The sequence below is a fragment of the Bos mutus genome, chromosome 15, assembly GCF_027580195.1.
Source record: "Bos mutus isolate GX-2022 chromosome 15, NWIPB_WYAK_1.1, whole genome shotgun sequence".
NCBI classification, from domain to species: Eukaryota; Metazoa; Chordata; class Mammalia; order Artiodactyla; family Bovidae; genus Bos; species Bos mutus.
Genome location: NC_091631.1, coordinates 31,172,911 through 31,199,323, shown reverse-complemented (window position 1 = coordinate 31,199,323; position 26,413 = coordinate 31,172,911). Strand labels below are relative to the sequence as shown.

The 26,413-nt window shown below is 44.8% G+C and overlaps 1 protein-coding gene and 1 non-coding gene across 2 annotated transcripts; both read left to right on the top strand.

The window, feature by feature from the left end:
- Window positions 1-13,043: 13,043 nt before the first annotated feature.
- Window positions 13,044-13,116, top strand: TRNAG-CCC (transfer RNA glycine (anticodon CCC)). Its single transcript has one exon. It is a non-coding gene; the product is annotated as a tRNA-Gly (tRNA).
- A 626-nt stretch (window positions 13,117-13,742) lies between these two features.
- LOC102275166 (olfactory receptor 52K1) lies at window positions 13,743-14,747 on the top strand. The gene has a single exon (XM_005886656.2). The coding sequence runs from the start codon at window positions 13,743-13,745 to the stop codon at window positions 14,745-14,747; it is 1,005 nt and encodes a 334-aa protein (XP_005886718.2).
- Window positions 14,748-26,413: the final 11,666 nt, after the last annotated feature.

The following is a 26,413-nucleotide window of genomic DNA, read 5'->3' as shown; positions in this document are numbered from 1 at the left end:
AACTTGTTTATGGGCAGGCCAGTTGGCTTAGATGGTAATGAATCTGCCGGCAATGTAGGAGACCTGCGTTCGATCCCTGGGTCGGGAAAATCGCCTGGAGAAGGAAATGGCTACCCACGCCAGTATTCTTGCCTGGAGAATCCCATGGACAGAGGAGCCTGGACTACTATAGGCCATAGGGTTGCAAAAGAGTCAGACATGACTAAGCAGCCAACACTTCAACTTTTTCACAGAAATAAGGGCAGGGGGTGCCCATGTGTCCAACAGGGCCCTGTGGCCTCTGATCTTCTGGACCACCAACCCCAGGCGGCCCCTCACCTGCCCTCACACACACCACACACACAGGCGCCATATCAGGCCACTTGCCAGATTTCCCACTGCCATAGCCCGAGGTCTTAGGGTCTGCAGCCTGGTGTCTTAGGACTGGGGTGTTTGGTGCAAAGGACTCTCAGAATGGAGAGTTCCTACTCTTTCCTTAGGTATATGAGGCCCATACTGTGTAGGTCCTGGCCAGGTGGACCCAGCACGCAGGCCTCCAGGCTGTCAGGCTAGTGGATTCTCAGTAAGGACCCCCTTCTCCTACAAATCAAACAGCAGAGCAAGTACTGAGATTCAGGCATGTTGTTGCTGCTGCTGAGTCAGTCCCTAAGTTGTGTGCAACTCTGCAACCCCATGAACTGTAGCCCACCAGGCTCCTCGATCCATGGGATTTCCCAGGCAAGAATACTGGAGTGGGTTGCCATTTCCTTCTCCAGGGGATCTTCCCAACCCAGGAATCAAACCCACGTCTCTTGCATTAGCAGGTGGATTCTTTACCACTGAGCCATCAAGGAAGGCCCAGAGATTTGGGCATGCATTTATTCAATCCAAGACCAGCCCTTATGGACTGACAGCCTATTGAGTACCCCCTTCCCATTTCCCTTTCCTGCAAGAGGTGTGGGCTACCAGCAGCCTGGACCCAGGAAAGTTTCTCATGGGGCTGGGGACCAGAACAAGACTTGACTTCAAGCCTCAACTCTGCCACTTACTAAAGCTGAGCCTTCATCAACAGCAACCTCCCTGAGACTCAGATTCTTCATCTGTAAAACGGGTTTAATGATTACCTCCTGACAAGGAATTATTTTAAATGAGATACGACATGTAATACCCCAGATGTGGGGCCTGGCCAGGGCAGATATGAGTTGAATGAGCTCCTTTCCTTCAGCCCCACCAGCCAGAGAGAACCTAGAGGAGGCTGAAGCCCTCTAGCCACAACTGATAACAGAAGCCAAAGTCAGAGCCCATGCTTAGACAAATCATCTCACCCTTCAGAATCAGACAGCTGGTGCCCTGTCCCCCTCAGGCCCAGGCATTCTTCCTTTGGGCTCAAAGATGAACCCACAGGCAGGTCTGCTGACAAGAGTGTGCCTGGTACAGGTAACCACCCTGGCTAGGACTGCCCCTACCCCTTTCTCTGCCCCCTACCCTGTGCTTCAAGACTGCTATTCAAGCCCCTCTCTTTAGCCAAGGCAGGGTGGACCCCAGAGTGCAGAGACCAGCCTACTTCCTGCAGAGGAGAAGACTTGAAAGCTGCCCCATTGGGAAAGGAAGGCCTCTGTCCTGGGCCAAGGCCCACTGTGGAAGGTTTCCCCAGCCCCTTCCCAAGAGGAAGAGCTAAAGGTGGACAGGCCAGGGGTCTTCCTGAAGGGACAGAGAGCCATCTTCAAGACTGGACACAGCAAGACTGGGGGGCCATCAGGCCAAAAGAACAAGAGGAGGGAAACTGGTCTAGTCCTGGTCCTCATCCACCACATGTGAAGAGAAGAACCTACTCCAACATCCCAGTACAAAGGGACCCTCCAGCTCCCCAGCAACCAGAGAGGGCTCAGGAGCCAGGAGAAGCCAAGGGACCGGCTCCAGGCCCTGTTCTGTTACCAAGCAGCTGCAAGACTGCTGGCTCCAAGCCTCAGCTCCTCTGTCTGTAAAGTGGTGCCCCCTGCCTCCCAGGTGTGATGGGGAAATCAAACCAATTGAGGAACATGAAAGAGGGTAGGTCTTACGTTAGGTGTCAGCTTACATCACAAAAAGTAATAATAATAGATAATAGACAGGAGGAAACTTTTGGAGCCAATGATGTTTATGACATAGATTAAGATGATGGTGTCATGGGTATATATTATACAATCAACTCTTGAGCAACACAGGGCTTAGAGACACACACCGTCTACACAGTTAAAAATCCACATAAAACTTAAGAGTCAACCCTCTTTACCCATGAATTCAACCAACTGTGAAACACTGTTGTATTTACTATTGAAGAAAATCCACATATAAGCAGACCTGTGCAGTTCAAACCTGTGTGATCCATGGGTCAATTGTACTTATCTGCAGATTCATCTGGTTGAACACATTAAACATGTACAGCTTTTAGTATGTCAATCATACCTCAATAAAGTGTTTTTTAAAAAGCTTTCCCAATTCTGAGAAATAAGAACAAAGCAGGAGGCATAATCCTCCCAGATTTCAGGAAATATTACAAAGCTACACTCATCAAAGCAGCACAGTAGTATTGGCACATCAGATGTATAGATCAATGAAGAGAATAGAGAGCATGGAAATAAAGCCTCATACCTATGGTCAATTAATCTACAAAGGACATGAGAGTGTATCAATAAAATGGAGAAAAGACAATCTCTTCAGCAAGTGTTGCTGGGAAGGCTGGACAGCCACATTTAAATCAATGAAGTTAGAACACATCCTCTCACCATATGCAAAAATAAATTCAAAATGGCTTAAAGCTTTAAAGATAAGACACAATACCATAAAACTCTAGAAGAGAACATAGGCAAAACATTCTATGACATAGATTATACCAATGTTTTCTTTGGTCAGTCTCCCAGGCAAGAGAAATAAAAACAAAAATAAACAAATGGGACCTAATCAAACTTACAAACTTCTGTACAGAAAGAGAAACCATAAACCAGACAAAACGACGATCTTGAACTGGGAGAAAATATTTATGAATGATGCCACCAACAAGGGCTTAATTCCAAAATATACAAACAGCTCATACAACTTGATAACAAAAATACAGCCCAATCGAAAAATGAGCAGAAAACCTAAATAAACATCTCTCCAAAGGCACACAGACATTTTTCCAACAGGTACACAAAAAGATGCTCGATATCGCTAATTATTAAAGAAATGCAAATCAAAACTACAATGAAGTACCAGCTCATACGGGTCAGAATGGCCATCACTTAAAAGTCCACAAACAACAAATGCTGGAGAGGGTGTGGAGAAAGGAGAACCCTCCTACATTGTCATTGAGAATGTAAACTGGTGCAGCCATTACAGAAAAAGCTATGGAGGTTCTTCAAAAAACTAAAAATAGAGAGAGCTACCATGATCCAGCAATCCCACTCCTGGGCATATCTCTGGAGAAAAACATTGCTCAAAAGGATACATGTAGCCAATGTTCAGGGCAGCACTGTTTACAGTAGCCAAGACATGGAAGCAGCCTAAATGCCCATTGACAGAGGAATGGATAAAGATGTGGTATGTATATACAATGGAATATTATTTAGCCATTAATTTAAAAGAATTAAATAATGCAATTTGCAGCAACATGGATCAACCTGGAGATTATCACATTATCATACTAAGTGAAGTAAGTCAGACACAGGTTTGATCCCTAATCCAGGAAGATCCTGAATGCCGCAGAGCAGCTAAGCCCTGAGCCACAACTTAGCCCACGTGCCTCAACAGCTGAGCCCAGCTGCCCTAGAGCCCATGCCCTACAACAAGAGAAGCCACCGCAGTGAGAAGCCTGTGCACCACACTAGAGCGTAGCCCTCCCTTACCACAACTAGAGAAAAGTCTGCACAGCCATGAAGACCCAGTACAGCCAAAAATAAACAAATAAAAAAATGTTTTAATAAAATGGATAGCCAATAAGGACGTGCTTATAGCACAGGGGAAAGCTGCTCAATATTCCATAATAACTGAAATGGGAAAAGAATTCAAAAAAGTTATTGTTCAGCCGCTGAGTCGTGTCTGACTCTGCAGCCCCATGGACTGCAGCATGCCAGGCGTCCCTGTCCTTCACTATCTCCTGGAGTTTGCTCAAACTCATGTCCTTTGAGTCAGTGAACAAGAGGAGACACATGTATATGTATAACTGAATCACTTTGGTGCACACCTGAAATGATACAACATTGTTAATCAACTATGCTCCAGTATAAAACAGATTTCAATAAAATAAAATAAAATTTTTCAATTAGAAAATAAATGAATATATAGATGTGTGTATGCATATCTCTGAATCACTTTATTGTAATCAGAAATTACAACACTGTAAATCAACTATACTTCAATAAAATAATTTTTTTAAAAAGCTTTCTAGACGATAATCACTTGAAGCTTATTAGGAACATCAGAAGTTCGATCTAGGAGGGAAAAGGCCATGAGAGGTCACCCAGTCTAGCGCCCACCTTCCATGGACTGGGAACCAAGCTCAAGGGCACTGCTGGCACCTGTGTCAAATCTCAAGCTTCTGGACTTGCTTCTCCACACTGCCTCCTTCTCCCATTGGTGCCCGCACGCCAAGGGCCCAGGCGCCCATGTGCTGGTGTCACGGTTGGGGTAGGGGAGAAAGACACAGGTTAGAAGTTTTGAGGAGCCCTGCCCAGAGTGGGCGATGCAGCCTAGACAGACGCCTCCCCAAGTATGCTATGTGCAGGATGCTCCCACCATTCAAAAGGAGCCCACTGGAGCCACCAGCAGGCTTTCACAGGCCAGGGTGATGGGGCTCCAAGTCTCATGGGAGAGGTATGGGGAACCCTGACCCCCTCCACTAAAAGAGAAATCTGGAGAGGAGAGTTTAGGGCTGGGGTGCCATGGGGGCCCCCAAGAAGGTGGGAGGGAGGAGAGACAGTGCACACATGCTGCAGAGTCCTGGGTGGGAGGTGGGAGGCTACTGGGGGTCCCAGGTCAGACTGGCCTTCACAATGGGACTCAGTGTAAGTCCCAGGCTTGTGACTCCTCACACTGCAGAAACTCAAAGCAACTAGGGCAAGCGCAGTCAGGGAGGGCTTCCTGCAGCAGGTGGCACCTGGGGGCCTAGAGCAAGCCCAGACTAGATGGCAGCCCTAATGACGCTTAGGAAAGGGAGGGCAGGCCCAGCAGAGGGGTGGGCGACAAGGGGCAAGCAGATTGTCCTTGCTGGAGGGCACCGGCCCCTCCAGGAGGGGTGAGGGTGAGTGCTGCGAAAGCCAACGAGGAAGCCTGGACTTTACCAGGCTGGCAGTCCCGAGTCTCCGCAGAGAACCTTGGCCAGGGTGACAAGGCCAGGTCTGCTTTCTCGACTGATCCTTCTGGCAGCAGGGCTGGCGTGGGACTGGAGGGGATGGAGGAGCTAGGTCAAGCATGAAGCTTAGAGGAGACCTGTGAATAGGCTTCAGGAGTCAGAGCAGCGAGGAGACTGCGGGTGGAATTGGCCAGACTTGGGACGGAACAGATGAAGGGGAGTGAGGGAGCGGGACAAGCAGGGCAATGTCCTGTAACTGACCCGGGCTGTGAGGTGGACTTCCTGAGAAAGCAGATGGGGAGGAGGAACCGGCAGGGCACAGGAGCGGGGGGAGCAGTGGGGTCAGGGGAGGTCACGTTGTGCTGCCCCTGGTGTGGCATCCTGGTGACGATGCACAGGGCCCCAGAGGTGCCCTCGTTCCCTTGGACACCCCCCACCCCGTGCTCTGCAGATGCAACACCACACACTGTCACTCAATGTCCCCACAGGAGGGTGTCCCAGCCTGAGGGGGACCCCAAGCCTGCCCCGGAAAGTTCAGACCTAAGAGGGGGTACCTCCTCAGCCTGAACTGCTCACCCTCCTCCCCCACCCCACCCCAGCTTGTCTCTTTTCTAAGCCAAGGCTGGAAGCTCATCTCGTCCAGGAAGCCTTTGTGGCTTAGCCCTGCTCCACACACAGGGCTGAGTTCTCACCTTTCTGAGTAGCTGCTCCAGACCAGAAAGGCTCCCTGAGGGCACCCTGACTCCCCGATCCTGGGTGTCACACACACCCCTCCCTTGCTGCACCCCTCTGCACCCAGAGCCTGCCCAGGCCAAGGCCACCCTCAATGTTCCTCTCTCGTTCTTTTGAACCCCACATACGGAGGCTGTCATAGGTTGAATGGTGGCCCCCAAAAAGGCCTAAGCCCTAACCCTTGGAACCTATGAATGTGACATTACTTGGGAAAAGGGTCTTTGCAGATGTGATTGGATTAGGGATCTTCATATGAGATCATCCCAGATTATCCAGGTGGGCCCTGATCGAACGTCCTTATGAAAACAGACAAGACCCTGTGAAGACGAAGGCAGAGCTGGGAAAACAAGCCAAGGAAACACCAGAAGCACGGCCCTGCCCACTCCTAATCTTAAGACCTCTGCCCTCCAGAACCAGAGGGGACAGGCTTCCGCTGTTTTAAGGCAGTTTCCAGTTAGCAGCAGTTTGTATGGCAGCCCTCGGACACTAACACGAAGGCTCGAAAACAGCGAGCAAACAGCTCAGACAAGGCCGCGCTGGCCACAGTGTGTATACTGGCCCAGCTCTGCGCCCTGCAGGAGCTGCCAGTCCTGAGGGAGACAGACTTGCCTGGGCTCCTGCCTCAGGCCTGGGCCCTGCCCCTCAGGAGACTCATGGACAAATGGGGGAGCCCGGTCAGGGGACAAGAGATCCCAAGTTGGAGAGGCAGAGGAGGTCCACTCAGTAGTGTGAGGAACCCCTCCTTTTGGCAAACCTCCCCCTTGGGCCTGGGGATGAGCAGGATTTAGAGGGCCCCCATTGCTCTGAAAGCCCCCCAGCCCTGACTGCCCCCCACCCTCTGGCCACCTCTGAGTGCCCTGCTGCCAGCTCCACCCTACAGTGGTGAAACAAGCCCAGGTCAGGGGAGATGCTCCTGGGCTCCAGACCACACCTCCTTGATCGGTTCCGGCCCTCGCCACCATGTCTGAGGCTTTGGGATCAACCATGCCCACCGTCATCACCATTGCCTCCTCCTCTCTGCCTCTGTGGCTGCTTCCAGACCTTCCAGATCTGGTTCAAATGTCCCCTCCTCCATGAAGCCTTCCCTGACTGGGCCAGAGCAGTGACCAGAGATGAGGCGAGGTGGAAAGAGCCATATCTGGGTCAGATGACCCAGCCCAGCATTGCCACAGGTCTGCTGAGTGAACTTGGATAGGTGCCCTCAAGTCTCTAACTCTACATGGTCCCCTTCTAAATGCCGTGTAATCTCCTTACTTTAGCAGGCCCTCTTACAACCTCTTCCCTTGCTACCAGTTCCTACCTTTATCCCAGAAACATCATCTAAGTACCACCTATCCTTACACGTGTACACCCGTGGCGGATTCTTGTTGATGTATGGCAAAACCAATACAATACTGTAAAGTAATTAGCCTCCAATTAAAATAAATAAATTTAAATTTTAAAAAAATAAAATAAAAACATCCAACAGGTAAAAAAAATTAAATTATTTGCCAGCAAAAAAAACAAAGCCTACTATGAGCACATAATAGGTATTCAATACAAGTTGCACTTCGGACTCTTGACTCCCCATCGCTGACGTGTAGAGCCTGCTTGCCAGACTGACCAGCATCCTGTATCCACTCCCTGACCTGCTTTGGCAGAGCCACCCTGGGGCAGGCTGCAGCCTGAGTTTGGGGTGTGAGGACAGAATTCCCCCTGTTTGTGGTGAGTTACACCTCTTAGCTCCAAAGCAGGGGCCATGGGTAGCCCAGATCAATAGGAAGGGCCTGGCCTGGATGTCAGGAGACCAGGCTCCAAGCTGGCCGGCCCCATGGAGGCCCTCGGACACCAGGGAGTAGTCAGAGGGTACTGCCCATTGGCTGAGCTGGAGCCTAGGCTCCCGGGGAGACAAGTAGGGGTACATAGAGTTGCACTGTGGGAGCCCCACTGCTTCTCTCCGCTTCTGCCTGACTGTGCTGGGTGAGTATCACCTCTGGGGGCAGCCCAGGGAGGCTGTGGGGTCTTCACTGGAGGCTCTGACCAGGGAGAGGGTGGCAGGAGTGGAGACAAGCAGGGCTGGCACAAGGAAGGAGGACAGCTGGGCCTCACATCCCTGGCTGTCATCGCCTGTCTCTGGACAATCACACAACTAGCCCCCGTCCACACCAACGTCCCCCCCTCCGCAGCTCCAGGCCTTCTCAGAAAGAAATCCTTTTCTTTTTCTTATCCCCCTAGAAAATCAGTTGCTTTCTTTTTAATTTATTAATCTATTTTGGGCTGCGTGGGGTCTTAGTTACAGCATGCGGGATCTTCATTGCGGCATGCAGGTTTCCCTCTAGATATGGCATGTGGGCTCCAGAGCTCATGGGCTCTGTAGTCGGGCCTGGGGGATCAGCAGTTGCAGTGCGCGTGGGCTTATTTGCCCTGCAGCATATCCCCCCCAGAGATCAAACCTGGCGTCTTCTGCATTGGAAGGCAGATTCTTAACCACTGGGCCGTCAGGGAAGTCCCCAAAGGGAACCTTTTTCTAAACCTAATCTGGAGACTTCCTTTTTGAAACTGAGTCTCAATAGTGGAAAATCAGCCGGAGTTTAATTCATCCTCTCATTTCCACTCTGCCATCTTCTTTTTTCTTATCATTTTCTTCCACAGGACTCTCACCAAGCCCAGGTGTCTCCCTTGAGGTGTGGTGACTGTGAGAGGCACCTGGGCTTTGGCATTCTAATCCCACCCCCACCAATTCTGGGCTTGATGTCATTAGGCTATTTGCACCCCACTGCCCGCCCCCACCAAATTCCAACTCTCAGGTTAGATGGCCTCTCTTCTGGGGAGCTTTCCCTGCCCCAGAGGCTGAGTTAGACATCTCCCTGGGCTCCACAGCTCTCTGCTTCTCCCCCTATTGGACTCCAAGCTTCTTGGGCACTGAAACCACATCTGATACACCCATGAAGCCCCCGGGCCTAACAGAGTGCCCGGCACATGGTGAACATCCCAAAATATGTTGAATAAAAAAAAAAAGGATGGCTTCATATATCTGTCAGTTGTATAAACTGCCTACTAGACACTGTGGCTACTAAATGAGATGGAAACTGTATGTGAGCACAAAAGAGGAAACAGACCATGGTAGGGCCTGAAAAATGTGTTAGTTTTTCTTCTGCTCCTTCCTATCAAAGCAACCTCAAGAAGAAAACTGTCCCTCAGAGTTAGGACACAGCTGGGACCAAGGGGCTGATACTACCCAAAGAGAGCTTTCAAGCCTGACAACTGGGTGAAACACCCACTCACGGACCCACGGCCTGAGATACAGTAGGAAGCATCTGGATGAGCAGCTGTGCAGGCTGAGGGCGCTCGCATCAGGGAAGGAGGTGAACGATACACAAGATGAGCCCTACAGGCTTCCACGGTGTGTGGCTGTGAATTCATGATTCTCAATGTTCGTTTAGGTCACAGAGGCCTGGAAAGGGGATGGGAGGAGGGGCCATCTGCCCAGGACTGGATAGTTAGAGCTTGCTGCCCCCAGGCACTGGGAGGTTGGCAGTTCCCATCTTCCTTTTAAGTCCCTTGGATGCAAATAGAAAATCTTCCCTCTCTGATGACCTTCATTTCTGAGGCTCTAATCTCACCTTCTGCGTTTTGATGTTAATGAGGCAGTTGCCCAGCAGTGAGTGCAATCAGCAGTGAGAATAGGAGCCTCTGTTATGAGATTCAGTCTGTGTGGAACCGTATCTCCAGAAGAGGGTATGCTCAGGCATCCCAGTGTGTGTCACTGAGTATTTCAGTGAGTCTCTGTATTTGTTTTCATACACGCCCTAGAGGATGACAGTTCTTACTCCACAGTGTGATTTGAGATGAGCTACAAGAGCTTTGGAGATGGTGAAGGCCAGGGGAGCCTGGCATGCTGCAGTCCATGGGTTTGCAAAGAGTCGGACATGACTGAGTGACTGAATGACAACATGAGCTACATGAGTGTGACTCAAAATATCACCGGTTTACATGTTCATTCTTTGGGTTAGGGTATTTAATCACCCTACTGAAATGCAAATCACCCTGTAGGAGTCTATGCTAATGAATTATAAATTCTTTGTGAGATGGGCAAGTCACCAGAAGAATGTAATTTTCCAAGTTTACTTATGCTATGCTATGCTAAGTCACTTCAGTCGTGTCTGACTCTGTGTGACCCCATAGACGGCAGCCCACCAGGCTCCCCCGTCCCTGGGATTCTCCAGGCAAGAACACTGGAGTGGGTTGCCATTTCCTTCTCCAATGCATGAAAGTGAAATATTCTAGAAATAGAATTTTAAAAAGAAACTGAATCATTTCATCATGAAGCTGGCATAACTATGATAACAAAACCTCATAAAGAGATAAAGATAGTTCCAAAAAAAAAAAAAACCCTGTAGATCTATTCTAAATAAAATGCTAGCAAATTAATTTCAGTAGTATTTAAAAATATAATCACTATGTATTTTATCTACTTGTCAATGGGTCAAATTTTAAAAGCATTGGCCCATTATTATCGATGCCAAAAAAGCATTTGAAAACATTAAATACAGACTCAAATTTTTTCATTATTAAAACTAGCAGCAAGAAGATACTTCATTAATATGAAAATAATACCTATCTCAAACCAATAAGCAACATCATATTTAACATAGAAACAGAATCTTTAATAAAATTGAGGGAAAATAAATACACCTTTTCTTATGATTACTTTTTAATGTTATTCTAGAAGTTCTGGTTTCTGAAATGAGATGTAAAACCAGAAATGAAAGTCCAATTATTATTTTTTTAAAAGAAAAAAATAATTCTCCCTTGTGTGTGTGTCCAGTTCAGTCGTGCCTGACTCTTTGTGACCCCATGGACTCTTGCCCACGAGGCTCCTCTGTCCCAGGCAATAATACTGGAGTGGGTTGCCATTTCTTCTCCAGAGGATCTTCCTGACCCAGAGATGGAATCCGCGTCTCTTGTGTTTCCTGAATTGGCAGTCCAATTCCTTACCACTAGCACCACCTGGGAAGCCCAGTTCTCCCTTAAATACCCAATAAAATCAACTGAAATGTTTTTAACTAATAAGAGAAGTTTTTAAGTAGCAGTATATAAGATAAATGGACAAAATTGTAAACTTCTATATAAGCTTGTTGCCAATTCAAAAAATATAATAGAAAATTATTATTTTCTCAATGATAACAAATTGCAAAATACCTAGGATTTTAACAATAAACTATGGGAGACCCATTCATTATTCAACCAACACTTACTGTCTCCTATATGTCAGGTTTGGTATTAGGTTCCTGGAATATAAATGTGAGTGAAGTGAACAGAATTCCTGCCGTCACAGACTTACACAAATAACAGAAAACTGCTGAGAGACATAAATCAAGACTTGAAGACTTAGAACACCATACTTGATACTAGATGGAAAGACTGAATATTGTCAAGATTAGTCCTCTGCAGATTAATTCATAGATTTAATGAAATTCCAATTTTTAAAATGCACAATGAGATTATTTTAGAAATTGGCAAAATGATTATAAAGGTTGGGAGAATGAAACGAAAATAACAAAAAAAGTTTAACAAAAGTACTTGTAAAGATAAGTTTTATTAGAAATTAAAATAAATGATGAAGTTATGGTAATCAATAAAATACAGTACTCTTACAACTTAGTAATAAAAGATAACTAAGTTAAAAATGGACAAAGAATTTGAATAGACACTTCTTAAAAAAATACAAATGGCCAATATGCACATGAAAAGATTCTTAACACCGTCAACCCTCAGAAAAACACAAACCAGGGATTTTCCTTCGTCCAGTGATTAAGACTCTGTGCTTTAAAAGCAAGAGGGGCTGGTCAGGCAACTAAGGTCTCACATGCTGCACCACAAAGCCAAAACAAAAAGGAAAAGAAAAACACAAGTCAAAACCACTAGGATAGCCAGAATAATAAAGAGAGGTAATAAGTATTAGCGAGGATATGGAGAAAATGGAATGCTCATCCATTGTTGGTGTGAATTTAAAATGGTGCAGCTGCCTTCGAAAACAATCTGGTAGTTCCTCAGTTGCGGTGGTTCCACAATTCCACTCCTAGGTATTTCCAAGAGAAATGAAAACATATGTTTACACCAAAGCTTGTACATGAGTGTTCAGAGAATTCATAATACCCTAAATGTGGAGACAGCCCAAATGTCTATCAGCTGATGAGTGGATCAATAAAATGTGATATAGCCATACTATGGAATATTATTCAGCCATTTAAAAAGAATTGCATACTGATACATGCTATAGCATGGATGAACCTTAAAAACATTATACTAAGTGAGAAAAAACAGCCATAAAAGAGCACATGTTGTATGATTCCATTAATATCAATTGTTCAAAGTAGGCACATTCACTGACTCAGAAAGTAGATTAGTGATTGGGTTACATAGGGCTGAGGGGGTTGGAGAAAAATAGGGGTACCAGGTTTCTATTTGGGCTGATGACAATGTTGATTGTGGTAATAGTTGCACAACTCTGTGAATTTACTAAAAACCATTGACTTGTACATGTCAATGTGCATATGTGAATTATATCTCGATAGAGCTTTATTTTTTAAATAGCATGGTACAATTTTTAAATTAATAAATACATTTTAAAAATAAAAAATAGCATGGCATTGGCACAAGAACAAACAGACTATCACTACCTATAAAACAACCACTTCACATGTCAGAACTTAATCCAGGATAAAGATTGTGACACAAAGCAGTGTAGGAAATGACACAAGAACAATTATTTAGCTCCCTGGGAGAAAAATATCAAGTTAGATCATGACTTAATGTCACATAGCAAAGTGAATTTCATGTGTATCAAAACTTAATTAAAAAAATTAAGCCGTGCTTTAAAGAAGAACAAAATACAGTATACTATCTTTTTGATCTTTGAATGAGAATCATTCTAATAAACCAAGAAAAGAACTCACGAAGAGGTGTCTAGAGATTTAATTTTATAAATTTAAAACTCTTAGTCTTAATATCATAAATAAGATAAAAATACTAACAAGGGACTTCCCTGGTGGTCCAGTGGCTAAGACTCTACACTCCCAATGCAGATGGCCCAGGTTCAACCCCTGGTCAGGGAACTCAATCCCACAGGCCGCAACTAAAGACACCATGTGCAGCAACTGAGACCCAGCACAACCTAAATAAACAAACAAATATTTTTAAAACAATACTAACAAGATTTGGAAAATCTGTTTCAACGGATAAAAGGGGAAACAATGGTTTTAAACTGTTAAGAGAAACACTCCCTAGTAGTGCATGGGCAAAAGATAGGAGTAGAAAATTCACATGTGGGAACGGAATCCCACATGCCACAACTAAAAGGCAGCATGCAAGTTAACATGAGATAGTATTTTCACCATCAAAGGATTAATTTTTTTACTCAAGGCAATTTAGTACTAGCACCAATGACAAGACTGACAACTTTCTTGGAAATCTACTTGCACCTTCATAAATGTTCATATTATATGATACCAATAATTCTACATCTAAAATCTACCTTGAAGAATTTATTTGAAATGCAAAGATTTATCCACAGATGCATATCTCATTAAATAATGAGCTTTAGTCTGTCATTTTTTCTCTAGGGATATTGGAGATTCATGAAGATCAAAACCTAGGAAAGCTGGGGCAAGCCCTAGTGGGTGCAGAAACCAGGCCTCCTGCCCCTCTTTTCTCCCCAGAGCCATCCCACTCCCCAGGGAAGATGTCATCATGGACCAACGGCAGCTCCAACCTGTCCTATACCAGCTTCGTCCTGCTGGGCTTCCCGGGGCTGAAGGAGTCCCGAGCTCTCCTGGTGCTGCCCTTCCTCAGCATCTACCTGGTGATCGTCTCTGCCAATGCCCTGGTCATCCACACGGTGGTGGCCCAGAGGAGCCTACACCAGCCCATGTACCTGCTCATAGCTCTGCTCCTGGCTGTCAACATCTGTGCCGCCACCACTGTAGTGCCTGCCATGCTGCTCAGCTTCTCCTCCCGATTCAGCCGCATCTCCCTAGCTCGCTGCCTGGTCCAGATGTTCTGCATCTACTTCCTCATTGTCTTTGACTGCAACATCCTCCTGGTTATGGCCCTGGACCGCTATGTCGCCATCTGCTACCCTCTCCGCTACCCAGAGATAGTGACAGGTCAGTTGCTGGCTGGCCTGGTGGGGGCGGCAGCTGCCAGGAGCACTTGCATTGTGGCTCCAGTGGTGGCGCTGGCCTCCAGGGTTCGTTTCTGCCGCTCAGATGTGATCCACCACTTTGCCTGTGAGCACATGGCCCTGATGAAGCTTTCCTGTGGGGATATCTCCCTAAACAAGACTGTGGGGCTCACTGTCCGCATCTTCAACAGAGTCCTGGACATGCTGCTGCTAGGAGCCTCCTACTCCCGCATCATCCATGCAGCCTTTCGAATTTCATCAGGCAGAGCACGTTCAAAAGCCCTGAACACCTGCGGCTCCCACCTGCTGGTCATCTTCACCGTCTACGCGTCCACCATGTCCTCATCCATCGTCTACCGTGTGGCCCGCACTGCCTCCCAGGATGTGCACAACCTGCTCAGTGCCTTCTACCTGCTGCTTCCATGTCTGCTCAATCCCATCATCTATGGGGCCAGGACCAAGGAAATCAGGCAGCATCTGGCAACTGCCTTCCAACAGGCACAACACCAGGTCTCCAGTGAGAAGCTCCAGCCCCTGCCCTCACATAGGGAGCTTCCTGCCTGACTCGCCATGACTTGTAGGCCCTAATCACTCTCACTATCACGTAGGTAAATGTGCAAGTGACCCATCCCTGCTGTATGTAGGTTTTGGCTGTCTACAGTCATCTTTGAGAATCTTCTAGGCATATTCTGAAAACTGGCTATTCATCCAGTGTTCCACAGTAACCAACTTCAAAATAAGCTTCTGTCACTGGTTTCTCAATTTTCTCCCCTTCTTTCTGCATGTAGTTTTCATTCATTCATTCATTCATTCACCAGACATCTAGTACACATACATCATGTTAGCCACACACTTGAAAGAAAAAAATTGTTTTCTCCCCTGAAAGAGGTCCCAATCTAGCATGCTGTAAAGGCATGTAATGGTCAATAATAGCTTTATGAACAAAATTCTGTGGAAATATATAGGAAGGGCAATCACTGACATGGAACACTTCACAGAGAAGATGAATCTGGCTTGTGTTTGAAGGATAAGGTAAGGTGTTCACTGGAGAGGAAGGAGATGGAAAGAAAAAAGGCACTCTAGACCAGAGGAACAGCATGGTGAGCCACAGAGGCTCACCATGAGCATAGAAATCAGAGCATAGAGATCAGAAACTCCACAGCAGCCCCCACAGAGTGAGCACGGGGGTCTGGTGGGAAGTGAGGGTGGGTTGGCAGGCAGATAAATAGAGGCCAGATGATAAAAGGCCTTATCTGTCATGATAAGGAGTTTGAGTTTTTACTCCAGGCAGCCACTGAAGACTCTGAAGCAGGGAAGTGGCAAAACCACACTTGTGATTCACAATTGTCACTCTGCAGTCACAGAAGAGTGTGGATTAGAGGGAGACAAGCCTGGAGGCTTAACACTAGAGACAATGGTAGCCTGGACCTGAGTACAGACACAGGGATGAAGAGAGGTAGAGAGATGGAAGGGATTTCTAAAGGTTGAATTTGTGTGTAGGAATCAGAGGCAGGAGGAAAACAAGGACAGAATGGCCTCACCAAAGCCAAGGGAGGAGACTGTTTTAAGAAGGTTGGAGTGGTTGGCAGGTTTCAGTCCTCTAATGGGTCAAGGAGAATGAGGATTTGACTAAGTAATATTGTGGAAGTTGATGAGTACTTTAACAAGGGCAGTTCCCTTCCTTGGTTCCTGGAGATACTATGATGAGCATAATGTGGTTCTTGCTCTCATGGACTTTACCTTTTAGAGGAGGCATAGGCCTTAGTCAATTGATGTTAATGCCTCAGAATGGTGGGGACAGAAATGAACTCCCATGATTCTGAGTGCATCAAGACAGAAGTTTATGGAGGGGAATAGACAGCAGTAGGTAGAAGGGAAGGTGGTCAAGAGGATGTGGGTAAACTTTGCAAAGCAGAAAAAAAAGTGTGACACTGAGAGAGGAAAAGACCTGGGTTTGATTCTTGGCTTAGCCACTTACAGTTTGGGAGGACCATGCGACAATCTTGGAATTCTCTCTGAATTTGTTTCCTTGTCTGCAAAATGGAGATAATAATATTATCTGCCTCATAGGGAGAGGAGAACTAGTTGAGAGAAAATTAAAGGATGATCCTTTAAAGGAGGGACAGTTGGGTCTTGAGAAAAGGAACCCTCTTCTTTGGATACAGAGAGAAGGAGTAAAGATGTGCACAGAAGTGCACAGCTGTGCTGTTTCTCTAGAAACACTTAGCAGTCTGGGAACAGCTTTCACCCAGCTCTCAGCAGGGTACATCAGGACAGGAGTACTGGAGAGAGAGCCATTGAGCTGCCTGCCATCCAACTTGTGAAGGGCAGGGGAGACAGGAGGATCCTGAACAATGGAAGAAAGATGACAGGCCTAGAGGTCATCATGAGATATAAAAGTAGGGACTGTTATGTTAAGGGGAAGGAATAAGGCAGTTTGAAAGAGAGCTACTAAAATAGAAGACTTCAGAGGTGGTGCATTTATGGTTGATGATCTAGGGTATGCTCACGTATTCACAGCCTGGACTGGAGAGAGAACATGTCACTGATGTTGAAGAAGGCAAACAACCCTTAAAGATGCTGGATAGATCATTTTCATGAATGATCCATACCATAGTCCAGGAGAATGGCCAGGGTTGAGGAGGAAAGTTAGCCTGAGCCAATGTCCTTTATGAAAATGGGGAAAGGATCTTAAAGTTATGGATAACAATGATGAAGAAGGAAGGGGATGCAAAATTAGGAAAACAATCATTTTAAGCAACATTAGGGAACTACTTTTTTTAATTATGTCAAGATATGGCTACCCATATCATGAGCCTTGGAAAGACTGGGAGACAGGTGGTTTCCCAGCACATAGCAAGAGGCCCCTAACAGAGCCCAATGCCCTCCAGAAAAGGCCAGTGAAAGACAGGCAGGCTGGAAAGAAGATGGAAGCCCCTACGTAGCAAGAGTGAAAGGAGGCCTAACCTGCTCTCATCTTCACCAGTCCAACCTATATCCCAAGTTTTCCACCAGTTCTGTTTCAGAGTAACAACGTGTCATGAGTATAGCAGCCATAAGGGGGTGGGGAGTGGCATATGTCTTGATTTTTCTTAGGAAGAACTTGGAGTGGTGAACACATGATAAGAATAGGCAAGCGTGTTGGTGTGTTCACAGTGTCCTTGGAAACAGGAGAGTACAGCAGCACAGAAGTCATCCTTCTCAAGCTTAAGTGTGCAAAGAAAGAAGCATAACGAGGGCAGCACCCGGGTTGGTGGGGGAGCTGTGGTCTTTCGACATAGACGAAGGAACTGAGCTCTTTATCCTGCAGGAGGAAATAGCCTCACCCTCAGGACACTCTTGGTCTAAGGATATACCAGCTACTAGCACTGTCCTGCTCCACCACTCTCCTTCTCTGCCAGAAACATTCAAGCTTGCAAAGAAGCCCAATAAATATTTCTTGATTAAATTCAGTGAGCTATCATAGCCCTAGGGAAAATATAAGGGAGGCAGAGGGTCACAATTCTCTCTGGTCCAAGGAGGCTACTCCTTTCTGGGTCAGATACTGCTCTGTCCCATGACTGTCCAAACCGTCCAGTATGACCTCAAAATATGACAGAACATGTCCTAATCCTCTCCATCGAGTCCCTCAAGGCCTTGCCTTCATGTTCACTGCTAGCACCTCAAGACATTGTTCAACATGACAAAGAGCAAGGGTGTTAGAGTCCATGAGACGTCGGTTTGAAACCTAGCTATGCCTGAAGGTTGAGCTGCTTGGTCAGCGTGATGAACAAAGAACAAAAGCAGACATACAAAAGAAAATATTAGCACAGAAAGCCCTCTCTGAGCTCTCCTTGAGACTTTACTCTTCTAAAGGCAAGAGGAAGTTTTCACAGAATTAGAAGACACATACCAAAGCAGTCCCTGGTGGCTCAGACGGTAAAGCGTCTGCCTACAATGCAGGAGACCTGGGTTTGATCCCTGGGTTGGGAAGATCCCCTGGAGAAAGAAATGGCAACCCACTCCAGTATTCTTGCCTGGAAAATACCATGGACTGAGGAGCCTGGTAGGCTACAGTCCACGGAGTCACAAAGAGTTGGACATGACTGAGCGACTTCACTTTCACTTTCTTTCACCAAAGCAGTCCCTCGGCATTTTATCTCTCTCTCGGTTCCATCTTTACGGTATCAAATTGCCTAACATCTACCTGTGTGTTAATCACTCAGTCATGTCCGACTCCTTGTGACCTCATGGACTGTAGCCCGCCAGGCTCCTCTGTCCATGGAATTCTCCAGGCAAGAATGCATTGGAAGGACTTATGCTGAAGTTGAAGTTCCAATACTTTGGCCACCTGACGTGAAGAGCCAACTCATTGGAAAAGACCCTGGTGCTGGGAAAGATTGAGGGCAGGAGGAGAAGAGGGTGATAGAGGATGAGATGGTTGGATGGCATCACTGACTCAATGGACATGAGTTTGAGCAAATTTCAGGAGATAGTGAAGAACAGGGAAGCTTGGTGTGCTTCGATCCATCAGGTTGCAAAGAGTCGGACACAACTTAGCGACTCTCCACGGATTTCCCAGGCAAGAATACTAGAGCAGGTTGCCATTTCCTACATGACACTTAATTATTTATTGGAAACATTAAACAAAAGGTACATCTAAATGTTAAAAATCCAAACCATAAAGTTTTATAAGATAAAGAAATATATCATCACAACATTGGAGTAATGGAAGTCTTTCTAAGTAGGACACAAGTACCAACTTTTTATAAAAGAAAGAAAAAAGTAATACAAACTTGACTACATAAAGGAAAGAAGTGGTAAATTTGACTACATTAAAATTTAGAATTTTGGATAATCAAAAGCAGAGCTGCCACTGTTACGTAATGCATTATATAGGTGATCTGCACAAAGACATCTGACAGAAGCAAGTGAAAGTTGAAATTCAGCCCACATTACACTTACCAAGCCATCAGAAAGGGAGCATTTTTATAAATTGTACAAAGGTATCCAATGTACTAGACACAGTCTCAATCAAAAGATGGATGCCATAAGCAAGTGAAAAAGCAAGCCACAGATTTGGGGAAGATACTTATAATACTTTATCCAACAAAGAACTAGTATCCAGAAAATATAAAGAATAACTACAAATCAGTAAGAAAAAGACAGATAATTTAGTTTATCAGAAGGTAACATAGATAGATAAAAGACAGTCACTTCAGAAAATAAGCATATGAAAAGGTATTTGTCCACACTATTTCAGAATTCAAATGTTAGTCATTTATGATTTAAGGCAGAATGAAATGCCTCACTCTAGCGCATGAATTTAAAACAGAAACTAAATGTATATTGGGCTTCCCCTCGTAGCTCAGTCCGTAACAAATTTGTTTGCAATGCTGGAATCCACTTGCCATGCAGGAGTTTGGGGTTCAGGTCCTGAGTCTGGAAGATCCCCTGGAGAAGGAAATGGCAACCCACTCCAGTATTCTTCCCTGGAAAATCCCATGGACAGAGGAGACTGGCGGGCTGCAGTCCATGGGGTGGCAAGAGTCGGACATGACTTGGCGACTAAACACCCACAGATGTGTTTACAGGGTTTTTTAAATGCAAAAAGCAACAATATTTCAGTTAAAGAAACTTAATTTCTTAAGCTAAATTAGAGTTTCCACAGAGATATTGCAAAAGGACAGTGATAATTTGGCTGAACGTGGCATGGTAGTTGTATACCGTGTGCTTCATCATTTTCAAAGGCACTGAAGTCACACCCGGCTGTGTTAGATTGGGAGCAAGATCATTGTTGTAGATTGAGAACTATTTCAAATCCACAGCTAGACTTGGAATCTTCCACAGAAGAAGGATAAAAGTAAGCCATGTGTCCTATGTCTTAGAAAATGAAGTACCTCTACAGCCTCCATCTAAAAAACTAATCATTTACTATTATATATTCCAACTATTTCCAGTGCATTTAGTCCCTTCTCCTAATGGGAAAGAACAGTACAAGGTAGGACTAGCCAGTTAGGTGCAGCACAGCAGAGCTGGTATGAATACAGGCCTCTGAAGTCAGAGTGAGTACTGGGTTTTTATGTGTTTTTTAATTTTTTTAAAAAGTAGTATAGAGAAAGAAATCAACAAAGCAATATACCGTGAGAAAAATAATGGATTGAAAAATTTAAATATAAACTACTTACTTATCTGTCATTCAAAAGCAGGCAAGAGGTCAAGTGTTCAGGATACAAACAGCACAATTTGGAGAGGTCAAGAGTTACTATGAAGAGTGACATGATTTTCATGGGTCCCAGTTGCTTTTGTGTGAATATTGATAACTTCCTAAGTATGATTATAAGACTTAGTGATGTGATCTACTACCCAATTCTCTCTAGTCTCACCCATAGTGAGACTCCCACATAAACTGTCAATTATAAGGTAATTCTTTAAGCAGCCAGCATACATTCATTATCTTTCTTTGCGTCTCTGGGAATCCTCATGTTCTGTTTCCTCTTTATAATTTTCAGATTAGAAAAATCTTCCTTCATCTAAATCTTTCCTAAATTGCAGATTTTCCCCAACCTGAATCACTACTGTTTATTTTTTTCTTTTATTTTATCTTAATTTTATTTTTGTCTTCACTGGGCCTTTGTTGCTGCATGTGGGCTTTCCCTAGTTGCAGCTAGCAGGGGGCTACTCTCTAGTTTCTGTGTGCAGTCTTCTCATAGCAGTGATCGTTCTTGTTGCAGATCACGTGCTCTAGAGTGTGGACTCAGTAATTATCGCTCATGGGCTTAGTTGCCCCATGGTTTGTGGAATCTTCCCAGAGCAGAGATCGAACCCATGTCCCCTCCACTGGCAGGTAGATTCCTAACCACTGGACCACCAGGGAAGTCCCACTACTGTTTATTTTTATGACATCTTTCAACATTTAGCCCAAATGCCACATCAGTGAAGCCCTTACTGCTCAGCTTAGACTTTAAAGAAGTTAATTGTTTTATCTTAGAGTTCATTGAATCCTTTTTTTTTTTCTTATTCCTGTTGTAATCTAACAAGAACATCCTCCCCCTGTAATAAGGGACAATTCTATGAAACTTGTGGAGATGTTTATTTTTGTTGCTCTTCAATTCAACAGCTACTTATTGAGAGAGTTCTAGGTGCAAAATTATTTTAAAGGCTAAAAAGCATAGTAGTGGACAAAACCAACAAAACTTACTGTCCTTATGGATTTCACACTTAAGTTGTTGCAAACACGTACATACCAAGGCAAACCAGTACTGACACAAATTGGGGAATTCTAAAGAGAAAGCGCTGTATAAGGAACCAAACGATTGGAGTGCAACTTGACCTGAAGAAGTTTCTGGAAGGAACCAATAACTAGGAAAATGACTAAGATTCTCTCTTTTCCTTTGCTCATCTATCCCCTAAGATTATGATTTATTTTTTTCTACAATCTCTCTCTCTCTCTCTGAAGACTGGATTTTTGGGTGCCCTATACATAACCACCTACATAATACAAAAATTGAATCTCTTTTCTTCATTCTGGGAGAAAGTTTTCTGATTGCACTAGCTTGGTCAATATTTGATTTATGGTTTATCAACTGTGACTGGGGCTAGTGGCATGATTAAATTGCACAAAATGGTACAAAATAGCTGTCAAGACCATCATCTCATGAATAAGATTTTTAAAAAGCGGTGATACTTCAGAGCTCAGATCTCTTGGTCGAACTTAGAATGTCCTTATGGATGTAGGATTTGGGGTATTGGTTTTATGTCTATACTGGCTCCCAGGGAAAAGACAAAAGGTATTTATCTCCGGCCTCTCATATTCAGATGTTCAGGCTATGCACTGTACAACCTCGTAATATCTATTGTATAGACACAATAGATTTATGTATGTATTAAGACAATTTCTCCACAGATGGCAGTGGAAACTCATGCACTACAACTGAGGTTATATTAATAGATTGGTACAACTACTTTGGAAGACAGTTTGCTAAATGCAGTACTTGGATGCAATCTCAAAAATGACAGAATGATCTCTGTTTGTTTCCAAGGGAAACTATTCAATATCATGGTAATCCAAGTCTATGCCTCAACCAGTAACGTTGAAGAAGCTAAAGTTGAACAGTTCTATGAAGACCTACAAGACCTTCTAGAGCTAACACCCAAAAAAGATGTCCTTTTCATTATAGAGGACTGGAATGCAAAAGTAGGAAGTCAAGAAACACCTGGAGTAACAGGCAAATTTGGCCTTGGAGTACAGAATAAAGCAGGGCAAAGGCTAATAGAGTTCTGCCAAGAGAATGCACTGGTCATAGCAAACACCCTCTTCCAACAGCACAAGAGAAGACTCTACACATGGACATCACCAGACAGTCAACACCAAAATCAGACAGATAATATTCTTTGCAGCCAAAGATGGAGAAGCTCTATACAATCAGCAAAAACAAGACTGGGAACTGACTGTGGCTTGGATCATGAACTCCTTATTGCCAAATCCAGATTGAAATTGAAGAAAGTGGAGAAAACCACTAGACCATTCAGGTATGACTTAAATTAAATCCCTTATGATTATACAGTGGAAGTGAGAAATAGATTTAAGGGACTAGATCTGATAGAGTGCCTGATGAACTATGGATGGAGGTTCGTGACACTGTACAGGAGACAGGAATCAAGACCATCCCCAAGAAAAAGAAATGCAAAAAAGCAAAATGGCTGTCTGGGGAGGCCTTACAAATAGCTGTGAAAAGAAAAGAAACGAAAAGCAAAGGAGAAAAGGAAAGATATACCCATTTGAATGCAGAGTTCCAAAGAAGAGCAAGGAGAGATAAGAAAGCCTTCCTCAGCGATCAATGCAAAGAAATAGAGGAAAACAATAGAACAGGAAAGACTAGAGATCTCTTCAAGAAAATTAGAGATACCAAGGGAACATTTCATGCAAAGATGGGCTCAATAAAGGACAGAAATGGTAGAGACCTAATAGAAGCAGAAGATATTAAGAAGAGCTGGCAAGAATACACAGAATAACTGTACAAAAAAGATCTTCACGACCCAGATAATCATGATGGTGTGATCACTCACCTAGAGCCAGACATCCTTGAATGTGAAGTCAAGTGGGCCTTAGGAAGCATCACTACCAACAAAGCTAGTGGAGGTGATGGAATTCCAGTTGAGCTATTTCAAATCCTGAAAAATGACGCTGTGAAAGTGCTGCACTCAATATGCCAGCAAATTTGGAAAACTCAGCAGTGGCCACAGGACTGGAAAAGGTCCGTTTTCATTCCAATCCCAAAGAAAGGCAATGCCAAAGAATGCTCAAACTACCACACAATTGCACTCATTCCACATGCTAGTAAAGTAATACTCAAAATTCTCCAAGCCAGGCTTCAGCAATACGTGAACCGTGAACTTCCTAATGTTCAAGCTGGTTTTAGAAAAGGCAGAGGAACCAGAGATCAAATTGCCAACATCCGCTGGATCATGGAAAAAGCAAGAGAGTTCCAGAAAAACATCTATTTCTGCTTTATTGACTATGCCAAAGCCTTTGACTGTGTGGATCACAATAAACTGTGGAAAATTCTGAAAGAGATGGGAATACCAGACCACCTGACCTGCCTCTTGAGAAATCTATATGCAGGTCAGGAAGCAACAGTTAGAACTGGACATGGAACAACAGACTGGTTCCAAATAGGAAAAGGAGTACATCAAGGGTGTATATTGTCACCCTGCTTATTTAACTTCTATGCAGAGTACATCATGAGAAACGTTGGGCTGGAAGAAGCACAAGCTGGAATCAAGATTGCTGAGACAAGTATCAATAACCTCAGATATGCAGATGACACCACCCTTATGGCAGAAAGTGAAAAAGAACTAAAGAGCCTCTTGATGAAAGTAAAAGAGGAGAGTGAAAAAGTTGGCTTAAAGTTCAACATTCAGAAAACGAAGATCATGGCATCTGGTCCCATCACCTCATGGCAAATAGATGGGGAAACAGTGACTGACTTTATTTTTTTGGGCTCCAAAATCACTGGAGATGGTGATTGCAGCCATGAAATTAAAAGACGCTTACTCCTTGGAAGGAAAGTTATGACCAACCTAGATAGCATATTAAAAAGCAGAGACATTATTTTGCCAACAAAGGTCCGTCTAGTCAAGGCTATGGTTTCTCCAGTGGTCATGAATGGATGTGAGAGTTGGACCATTAAGAAAGCTGAGCACCAAAGAATTGATGCTTTTGAGCTGTGGTGTTGGAGAAGACTCTTGAGAGTCCCTTGGACTGCAAGGAGATCCAACAAGTCCATCCTAAAGGAGATCAGTCCTGGGTGTTCATTGGAAGGACTGATGTTGAAGCTGAAACTCCAATACTATGGTCACTTGATGCGAAGAGCTGACTCATTTGAAAAGACCCTGATGCTGGGAAAGATTGAGGGCAGGAAGAGAAGGGGACGACAGAGGATGAGATGGTTGGATGGCATCACTGACTCGATGGACATGGGTTTGTGTGGACTCCGGGAGTTGGTGATGGACAGGCAGGCCTGGCGTGCTGCGAGGTTCATGGGGTTGCAAAGAGTCAGTCACGACTGAGCGACTGAACTGAACTGAGTAAAATAAAAGATATTTATGCATACTCTTTGATCCAGGAAACCTCTTCAGGGACATGAGCATCAGAATACTTATACAAAGCTTTTAATATTGGCCTTGACTTCCCCGGTGGCTCAGACGGTAAAGCGTCTGGGTTCGATCCCTGGGTTGGGAAGATCCCCTGGAGAGGGAAATGACAATCCACTCCAGTACTATTGCCTGGAAAATCCCATGGTCGGAGGAGCCTTGTAGGCTACAGTCCATGGGGTCACAAAGAGTCGGACACGACTGAGCGACTTCACTTTCACTTTCAATTTATCCCTAATTAGGAAAAACCAGAAACAGTATAAATGTCCCTCAGTGATGGAGTATGTAAATAGGTTATGGTACATTTATATACTGGATGCTAGCAATAAACTATAGTCACATACAACATTAATGAATTTTTCAAACAAATATTAATTTTTTCTTATTTTTCTAAATCTTTTTAGAACTCAATGAACTGTGTAAAGCCCAAAATATACGTAAATGTATTGTGAGGTTTATAACTTATGTATAAATAAAGCAAATGACAACAATAACACAAACAGTGGAAGAGAGGCAGTGAAAGAATCTTGCTGCAAGGATCTCATACTCTTCATTGAAGTGGCACAATACCATTTAAAAGTAGGCTATTACCATAGTGTAAAACCTAAGGCAAACGAAGAGGCACAGCTTGTAAGCCAACAACAAAGATAAAATGAAATCATGAAAGACAGTTACTCCAAAGAATGTAGAAAAAGTTTTCCATTGCTACCGCTTTCAAATTCCAGAGGACAAACTGGTGATGCCTCCCTGGAGGAGCCACCCCTGCCTCTGTGAGTCCTGGCTGCTCACAGTACAACCCACACCAAAGTCATCTCCCACTCAAGCCCCTCAGTCACCCATTCTGGGAAAGTTAATGCCTCATCAATCTCAGCGTGTGCATACATGCTCAGCACTCATGCACAAGCACATGTGTACATGCACACACACCACACTTTTCACTGTCACCCAAATGCCCCTTCCTGCCTTTGGCTGACCCCCAAATTGCAGGAGCTCCTTCCCCTCAGTGGAGCCCCAGGTCATCCCAGTCAGTCATCCCCAGTCTGTTAGTCCCCTGGGATGGAAGCCTCCCTGAACCCTGACTTGCTCTCTCTGAGTCTCTAATGGCTCATCTGTAAAGTGGGGGAACCCCTCTGCAGATGTGACCACTCTGTGAGAAAAAGCTGGAGCCATAGAAATAAAAATGTTAGTACACCATCATCTCCACACAGCCTCTCTCCCTCTCTCCTCCTTCAATTTTCCTGGGTTTCTCATTGATTTCTCCTTTGAGTCCCTGGAAACACTTACCCACTAGGAATCTCATCCTCCACTGGGAATCCCCTGGAGACACAGGTCTACTTATCCATCCCTCCCCTCAGCCTCATAGCGCAGTCTCTTGGAGTTGGGCACAGACCTCAGGCCTTACCTTTTCAGAGGTGATACCAAAGCCATAGCAGGCCACCACCCAACAGGAGCATTCTACAGGCTGCCACAGTGAGGCTGGGCATGAGAAGACAAGGGACTTATGGGGAGTTTGAGGCAGGTAAGCCTGAGATTGGCATTGAACCTCACCACTGGCAAACCTACATCACATCCCAGCTATCATTTAACATCTATGA

What these genes read in the sequence shown, in the direction of transcription:
- LOC102275166 (XM_005886656.2), top strand. Translation starts at nt 13,743, where the DNA reads ATGTCATCATGGACCAACGGCAGCTCCAACCTGTCCTATACCAGCTTC.